At 40.3% G+C, this 8,716-nt stretch overlaps 2 protein-coding genes across 2 annotated transcripts; one reads left to right on the top strand and one right to left on the bottom strand.

Annotated features, from left to right (window-relative positions):
• Nucleotides 1-206: 206 nt before the first annotated feature.
• LOC103455485 (peptidyl-tRNA hydrolase, mitochondrial) lies at nt 207-2,364 on the top strand. Its single transcript, XM_008395072.4, has 8 exons — nt 207-616; nt 774-858; nt 1,245-1,312; nt 1,396-1,446; nt 1,572-1,645; nt 1,765-1,823; nt 1,939-2,015; nt 2,095-2,364. Exons 1-8 carry the CDS (start codon nt 350-352, stop codon nt 2,206-2,208), a joined length of 795 nt encoding a protein of 264 aa, XP_008393294.2. The 5' UTR covers nt 207-349; the 3' UTR covers nt 2,209-2,364.
• Nucleotides 2,365-6,718: 4,354 nt separating this feature from the next.
• On the bottom strand, nt 6,719-8,503 carry LOC103415314 (protein ASPARTIC PROTEASE IN GUARD CELL 1-like). Its single transcript, XM_008353656.4, has one exon. It carries the CDS (start codon nt 8,372-8,374, stop codon nt 6,911-6,913), a length of 1,464 nt encoding a protein of 487 aa, XP_008351878.3. The 5' UTR covers nt 8,375-8,503; the 3' UTR covers nt 6,719-6,910.
• Nucleotides 8,504-8,716: the final 213 nt, after the last annotated feature.

Genomic DNA, 8,716 nt, shown 5'->3' with positions numbered 1-8,716 from the left:
ACTTCATATTTTTTGTACAATATTTTATAATATTGACACAAAAATTATGTAAAAAACGTGAGGTACAGAGAGTTGCACTTTTGACAGAGCCGGTTACCATTTCTCTTTTTTTTTTCTTTTTTTTTAATCCAATGTATCCATTGTACTATTTTTATGGTGTTTTTAATAATAATAAAAATAATTAAAAAAAAAGATAAAAAAAAGGTACTTCTAAAATCTAAAGCCGCGGCTGAGAGGCTCTCCCCCGCATCATCTTCTTCCTCGCAATTTAGCCGTAGGGTTTATACCTCTGTTTCTCAAAACCCTCAGCTAATTATAGGTTTATATAACAAATTAAACAGAACAAAATATGAACGTTGCTGCTTCCCTATCATCCATCGCCACCGTCCGCTTTCCCAATTGCCACCGCTGCTTCCGCTTCTCAAAACCCCTACTTCGATCTCCGTCGCTTCAGATAATGTCCCGAATCTCGTCATCACCATCTCCCTCCACCGTATCCGCGGCGCCAGTGAGCTCGGACACGGCGCCTGTCGAAGCCAAGAAGCCGCCCAAGCAGCCGTGGCTCATCGTCGGACTCGGAAACCCCGGGAAGAAGTACAACAGCACCCGCCACAATGTCCGTACGGCCCTCTTTGGAATTGACACACAAAGTTCAATACTATGATCCTCATACTTGTGTTAAATCTTGATTATTTGATTACCCAATTGCTAATTTTCTCGTAAATTTTGAAATCCAAAAGCTTGCAATTTATGGTGGTGGTGCTGTTTTGCAGGTGGGTTTTGAGATGGTAGATGCCATAGCTGAAGCTGAAGGGATACCTTTGAGCAGTGTTTCTTTCAAAGCCCTTGTTGGAAAAGGTTTGTTTGCTCTAAATTTGGTTATCTGTTTCAAATTTACAAGATAGCATTTGGAAAAGTTTTGTTGTGTTGATTCAATTTTCTTTACTTGTGTGATTATCTGCATCTGGTGAAATATTGTTTGATTGATTGTACATGTAGTTACTTAACCAAACCCGTAAGGGCCGCAACTAAATTCGCTAAATTGTTTGATCGTGTTCACTTTTGCATAATTTTTCTGAATGTATCTTTTTTTAAGTCTCTACCATTTACGATCTCATTTTGTTTATGAATTTGTGGCTGCTTTACAGCGCTTATGGATGAATAGTTCTCTACTTTGTTTCCAAGATCCCCAATTGTTAGGGAAAGTTATAATCTTCATAGAGCTTTGTTTTCATATTTTCCAGGCCTTATTGGCGATGTTCCGGTTATATTTGCCAAGCCACAAACTTACATGAATAAAAGCGGTGAGTCTGTAAGTAAGCTATCTCAGGATTTGTCTTGAAACTTGTATATGTTTCGGTGATAATTGGTTGATAATTGGACCCTTTGTTGAAGGTTGGATCGATTGTTTCATATTACAAGATTCCATTGAAGCAAGTACTTGTGGTGCAGTTTCTCTCCTTTACTTAATCACTACCATTCTATTTCTCTCTTTTTACCTCATTTTCCTTCTCGGAGTCAGAGTGTCCTGTTTCTCTGCCGTGCCTTAAGTTTTTGGTTCCCGTTTTCAGATATTTGATGATCTAGATCTTCCCTTTGGAAAGCTGCGGATGTTGCCAAAAGGTGGACACGGAGGACACAATGGGTAAATATACAATGCCATCGTAGTAGTCTGCCTGTTAGATTTAACTCAGTATGTTAAGGAAAATATATTTAAAATGGCATAATGACTCTTGACTGGTTCCTGTCATCTTTCTCTTGCAGGATGAGGAGTATCATTGATCACTTTAAAGGGAGTCGAGATTTTCCTCGTTTAAGAATCGGTACTTTCCCTAGACCACCAAAAGTGTTTCCCTAATACTTCTTTCTATATTACGCATTAGGGAAAACGAACTAAATGTGTAAAAAAAATTCATTCAATTGGTGAAATTTCTGTAGGCATTGGACGTCCTCCTGGGAAAATGGATCCTGTCAACTTTGTTCTTCGTCCATTTACTAATCAAGAACAACACGAGGTTTGTAAAGTTTCTAATGCAATCTCTAGAGAGGCTTATAGATTAATCCGTGATTCTAACTACTATAAATGCTTTTCAGTTGAATTTTACGTTTCAAGATGGTGTAGAAGCGGTGCGTATTCTTTTGCTCGAGGGGTTCAACAAAAGCGCAACATTCGTTAATACTGCCAAACCCTTGGAACAATGCGGTTAAATTGCTTCATTTGTTATCTTGAGAATCATATTACTCCATTTTTTGAGAATCATATTACTACATTTGATTAGAACATCATGCTTGAGAATTAGCAACTTGTATTTTTCCCATTTTTTGTTTTACATATTTGGATCTATGCAATTTATTTAGTCTGAATTTTTCTCATCAAATACAATTAAGCTTTTCAAATTCAAAACATTCCAACATTTTGGGTTTTCATCTCAACCAAAGGCATGACATGTGAAGGTGGGGAAAATCTTGCATGAAACTGGTTTATCGCCATGTGACGTTTGTGATAATTAGACTGAAACATCACATTGATGGTGAACCAATTCTTCCCATGTGAAGAGGTCCAAGTAATTTCATTAGTTTTTGGAACACTCACCCACCTTTTTTAAGTCTTCGTGGTTTGATCTTTGGTAGTTAAATCGAATGAATTGAAAAAAAATCAATGGACAAAAATTAATAAAAGTGTGTAAGAAGTAACAAAGTTGATTATAACACTATGCTTCTCTTTAGCAATTAAATTTTGAATTATATTCTCATAATCTATATATAAAGCCGGAAGGCTGTTTTGGTGTCACCGGCTTTAACAAAAATAATTGGACCAAATAACCCCTCAACCAAAAAAATTCAAAAGCAGCCCTATACAATATATCAAATAATGCAAGAGTAATTTGGTAATTCGGTCATCATAAAATATAATATTATAGCAATATATCAAATAATGCAAGGGTAATTTGGTTATCATAAAATATGATATTATAATATAAATAATAAGTAGGGAGGGAGAAAAGAATAAAAAAAATAGAAGAATGAGTGAAAGTTGATGGTGCCCATGTGAAGGGGAAAGAAAAATATAATAAAAAATAAAGAAAATCATAAATGTTGTGTTCAAAACATCTTAAGAGGAGCGTAGCGCCAGTGATAAAATAGTACAATTTTTTTTTAATTAATATCTTACAATATGCCAATAATAATGTGATTCAATCAGATAATAATGTTCATGAAATATTATTTTCTCTATTTTTAAATACGTTCAAAACAACTTAAGAGGCGTGTAATGCCGGTTATAAAAAAATATTTTCCACGCGAATAATAATGTAATTAAATTAGTTGTCAAATGATTGTTTTTTTTTTAACAAATGATATTTGATCTAAGATTATTCATTTACTTCAAATATTTGACTTTTCTTTTATCAATTTACGCATATAAATACATTTAAAACGTATAAATCACGCATAACATGCCATGATTTAAAACACACGTGCATGAAAGCTAGTTGTGATTAAATCAGAATATTACTCAAATAAAACTTCTAGGGGTTTTTCTCTGCAGAGGTCCGGGGACGCTCCAATAACCGTAGATGACTATGATCATAAGGCAGGTGGGTCTTAAGCCCGAATATCTTCAAATATCTGGGCACTTTAACTAGTTCCTTAATCTGCCATTTCGCTAATTAATCATCAAAATATTAAGAAATAGTTATTTTCTTGCAAAAAGTATAGAATTTTCCATCTTCTGACTTCTGAAAAGAAAAATCAATTCATTGGTAATCAGTTGTGATTATCATAATCTAAAGATGATTGACCCAAAAAAGATAATAAAAAATAATCTAATTAAGTTGAAATTTTGTTCTCCGCATGGTGGATTTTTGTTGTTCAACTAGATGCATTTCCATTCGTCTGAACAAAAGCCACAGGCCCCAACCAGAAAGAGCAGCTGCCGACAATCACGGGAACGACTTACGTAAAATGAAGTACAATGCTTGGCTATTTAAAGAATATGTAGGAGTTTCTACTTAAAATTGATCGGTGTCTATTTATAAAATTTCGTGTTTATAATTAGAATTGTTTATATTATCAATCATCTTATAAAGATCGCCTATGCAAAAAAATCAATTAAAACTAATATCGTTTAGTCATAAAACTGTATAAAAACAAATGAACGGAATTGTTAAAAGCATTACAAACCATCTATGTATTTGTTATAATTGATTGACTAAACGACCTTAGTTTTAATTCAGTTTTTATAGAGATGATCATAAGTACAAAGTTTTATGATTCAAATACTATAGTTTTGAGTAAGAATTCATACTCATTTTTTAGTAGACAAATATTATTCTAAAACGAATACACGGTTCTAATGACGTTCTTGCTCCATAACATAATATCATACAAATTTTTCTCCGCCGATATCACGACCCCAAGTCTCCAAGATGTGCTAAACAAGCACGAAGCATCACAGATCAGGTTTTTGTTTACAAACTATACATTATAACACGTGAATTAATAGCACGATAGTATGATCATCATCACGGTCAAACAGTGACGTTGTCTTCCACTAGAGCTTATTACCGACGTTGTCGTCCACTTCCGAAAGTGGACCCTACGATCCATGTGATCCGTAACCCCACCAGAGTCACAGACGTAAACGCTCCAAAAATCACATGCAGAAACAAACAGTCAGAGATGGGAACACGGCACCATTAAAATATGAAATTTAAATAAACAAACAAATACAATTCCACGTGGCAGACATGCATGGCTGTTGCAACGTATTCCAGACTTTGGTACTATTGTACGGCATTGGACTAGAGTTATGTCGGGATTTGGATCCTCTTCGAGGCAACTGGTCAGGATCCTTTGACTGGTGCTTGTGGACCGTTAGATTTTTATCCAACGGCTACAAACAACAAGAAGATTCTCTAAAAGTTATAATAATTGTAACCGTTGGATAAAAATTCAACGATCCACAAACACCAATTAGAAGGATCCTGACCAATTGTCTCGAAGAAGATCCAAATCCATGTCTGTGAACACATTGAAGACCCACAGTGTGCAACTTGGATAAAAATATCCGATTTCAACTTATTTTGATATTTCTTTCGATTTATTGAAACAGATATTATGATATCCGAAAAATTTCAAAAAAATTTGGACAAAAATTGGAAGGTACTTAATATTCCGAGTCCGATATAAGTTTGCGAAACTTGCATAACTTAATTATATACTCATTAGCTTTGGATTTGTAATATAATGTACTCAAATATGTAACTATTTTTTCAATTACACTTCCATTAATATATTACATAAAAAAATGAGAATTTGAGGGCAATTAAATTCCATAACTTTGAAATTCCGAATTAATCCGATTCCAAAAGAACTAAATTTCGTATGCCATTGCAATTCCGATTCAAAATTAAAATTGATACGAATTTTTGAAACTTTTTAGTTTGAAGTTGAAAGCATGTATTTCAGATCAGGCCGACCCGGGCCACGCCAGCGATTCAACTGTATTTCTCGGCTAAAATCCCTAAAAAAGAGGCACACTACTCAATTTATATAGTAGATGGATGTGTAATGCATATTTTGAGACAAATTAGTATCCTACTTTTATTGTTGTTGACCCTAGAAATTACAAAGCCTACGTGGCGCGCAGGCCAAGTATATTCTAAGCTAACTACGTCCTTCGGTGATTGCGGGCGTGCCAACTCGTCGGCCGAGGCTCGGCCGAGGAGTAAATTTGATGATGCTGCGTTGGGTCGCGCTACTGACTTCTGTGTCTTGCGATTGCGGCCGAGAAAGGAACACGTCTCGGCCTCTTGGGTTCTCGAGCCTGAAGACAAGGCTGCTATTTCTTACAAAGTTCACGAACCGAATTCGGCTTGCAATGTGCCGAATGTAATAACTGTGACACCTCACCTCGCCGAGAAGGCTAATGAGGTGACCTCGACCAACAAGGATTCGAAAACCCTTCTCGACCGAGACTTGGATAGGTAATCGACCGTTCTCGCCGCAGTGCTGTTGATGCCAACGGAAGATACTGCGAGACCGACCAATTCTACGGTGACAGAGCTATCTATGCCGACTTAAGATACCACCGGTTGCTTCCACAGTGCTGTTGATGCCAACGGAAGATGTGTCAGCGAAAAAGGAAAAGAAAAAGATCTCAAGTTGTGAGAGTTTGCGCAGGGCAATTTTGTATTGATTTTGTGGGGGCTTTCCTGATGCACAGCTTCCGCTATTTACAGCACTGGACCCTGAATCTGAGATAGAATCCTATTCGGACTAGGTTTTCCCTCTCCGGATCAATATCACCTCGACCAGTCCTATTTTCATTAGGATTGTGAACCTAGTCCTTATTCGAGCCCTATCCGCTTCTAGGTTGTTAATCCTGCCGAGACTCCCTATTGTATCAGGACTCGACTTGTCATTGCATTTTGACCTAACCGGCCTAGGTTTGGAAGCCCACAAGCTGAACGATCCATGGTCTTCTTGTCGCAAGGCCTTCCGGGCCGAGAATGATTCTACACTCGGCCCAAACTATTATTTTGGGCCCAAACAATTGTATAGTACTAAAACACAATTTTAATTTAACGTCTCAAAATATGCATTACACATCTAATTTGTCGCTCATATTATGATGCGTAAACTAATTACACGTAAATATCAACGAACTACCAAGGTTACAAATATTTGATATGGAAGTAGATGCAACTCTCCTACATCTGAAATAGTTATATACTGCGTTCGTATTTCAGTACACCACAATACCATACCAAATATACGGTTACTTTCTTTATGATTAATAAAATTTATGAGGGGATAAAATAGCTGGTTATCGTACATTAATTTCATGTCACGATCCGAACCTATTACCTAAAAAACCCGAGTCCGACCCTACTGTTTTAAACTTTTCTCAACACTTATTTGGCGAGAATCCCACGCGCTTGTTAGCAAAATCGTAGCTGACGCGTGTCCCCTGCTGCTGCACGTTCCCGATGATAGACAGCGGCGACGACGTCGGCGCGAAGGCGAAGCAAAACGTCCCCGCCGAGTCCACTGGAATCAAGTAGTTCTTCGCGGGAAGGCTCAACGACTTCCCGCCGGAAAACTGAAACGACACCGTTGGGACCTGCACCTTGGTCCGCGACGACAGGTTGTAACACGTGTCGAACAGCGCGAAGCTGCTCGCAGTCGGCAGGTCCCGAGTAAGCCTCTTGAATGCGTCGCGGAGGGCGTTGTACGCCTGAGTCTGCAGCCGAGTTATGGCTGTACCCGAGTCGACGATGATCCCTCCGTTTCCGGAATTGTCCACCGCGAAGAGCGACGGCGGGACTGAGACCGGTTGGCCGCCGACGCTGAATCCGGTGAGCCCCACGTAGTAAAATGTGCCGACTTTTTCGCTCTTGACTAGCGGCGCCGTGACGGAATCAGCTGGTGGGGCGGAGTTAAACTCGAGAGTCGACGACGCGGACGAGTCGCGGTTAACCAAGCAGTATGAAAACGTCGTCGCTTTAAACTGGGAGGTCAGTGACAAGGGCCCGCCACCCAGGCCCAACAACCCGGCGGCCCCGACAAATAATCCCTCATTATCGTGTCCGCATCCCAACGCGATTTTGTTAATCGAACCCGAGCTCCCAAACGACAGCGTTTCAGTGACGTAATCGCCGACGGTGTAGGATCCGTCGCCGTACGACACCTGATAGAGGCACTTATTGGCGCGGCAGCCGGACACCTGGAGGGCCTGGCATTGCGGCGCATCGCACGTGAGCTGGCTGTAGGTGGAAGATCCGGCCGGGTTGAAAATCGGGTCAGATTGCTGGTAGCAATCGGAGCAGGGGCCGCACTGGAGCCAGTTGACGTCGCTGCCGGTGTCGAGCACCATGTAGAACGACTTCGCCGGAGTCCCGACGCCGATCCGGGAGAAGTACTCGCCGCTGCCCTGGCTGACGCCGGAGACGACCGGGGTGGAGAGGTCCTGGGGTTGGATCTCGGCGTGCATGGGCTCGAGATCCCCTCTTTTTATCCCCTGGAGCGCCAGCTGGAGCTTGGTGTGGAGCGAGTTCACTCGGGCCGAGTCGCGGCCGAGTCTGGTGAGGGTGAGGGATTTGTAGTCCTTGTGCTGGGAATTGAAGAGGACGTCGCGGGGGTGGAGCTGGAGGGAGAAGGCGGAGGAGTTGAGGGGTTGGGATTCCTGGGATTGGGATTCCAGCGGTTGGAGGGACTCCGGATCGAAGGAGAGGACAGCGTGGGCTTTGCGGAGGGAGGAGGAGACGTCGAGGAAGGTGGCGGTTTCGGATTCGGGTAGGGTGCGGGAGAGTGAAGTGAGTGTGAAGAATGCTGAGAAAATGGCGAAGTAGAAAAACGTCTTCTGAGCCATTTTTGCAGAAAGCAGAGGGCTGAGCTGCTCAGAGATGAGTGGGAAGTGAAAGTGGGAGATGGACTTTATTTAGCAACATATCTAGAGAGAGAGAGAGAGAGAGGGTTGGTGACGTAAAGATTGAAGAGCATTGGGAAGTGGTTTGGGACTGGGGCCCAACTTAATTTGGATTTTGAAAAGCTGGCGGCCATCTCTAATTTTACCAACTTTCTGTGTGAAAAATTGAAAATGGATTTATATTCACACTGTTTAATCAGTGAGCTTTGTTCGATTATTGATTGTCGATAACTATGTCGTTACTTGGAAATATGGACAGATTTTTTTATATAAAAATCGAAATAA

This window comes from Malus domestica, chromosome 14 (genome assembly GCF_042453785.1).
Source record: "Malus domestica chromosome 14, GDT2T_hap1".
Classification (NCBI taxonomy): Eukaryota; Viridiplantae; Streptophyta; class Magnoliopsida; order Rosales; family Rosaceae; genus Malus; species Malus domestica.
This window is presented reverse-complemented; position numbering and strand designations above follow the sequence as displayed.

Excerpts from the sequence above, each read along its gene's own strand:
- LOC103455485 (XM_008395072.4), top strand. The coding sequence starts at position 350 with ATGAACGTTGCTGCTTCCCTATCATCCATCGCCACCGTCCGCTTTCCC. Across the intron at positions 617-773 it reads ACAACAGCACCCGCCACAAT|GTGGGTTTTGAGATGGTAGA; the intron begins GTCCGTACGGCC and ends GCTGTTTTGCAG. Across the intron at positions 1,646-1,764 it reads GGACACGGAGGACACAATGG|GATGAGGAGTATCATTGATC; the intron begins GTAAATATACAA and ends TTTCTCTTGCAG.
- LOC103415314 (XM_008353656.4), bottom strand. The coding sequence starts at position 8,374 with ATGGCTCAGAAGACGTTTTTCTACTTCGCCATTTTCTCAGCATTCTTC.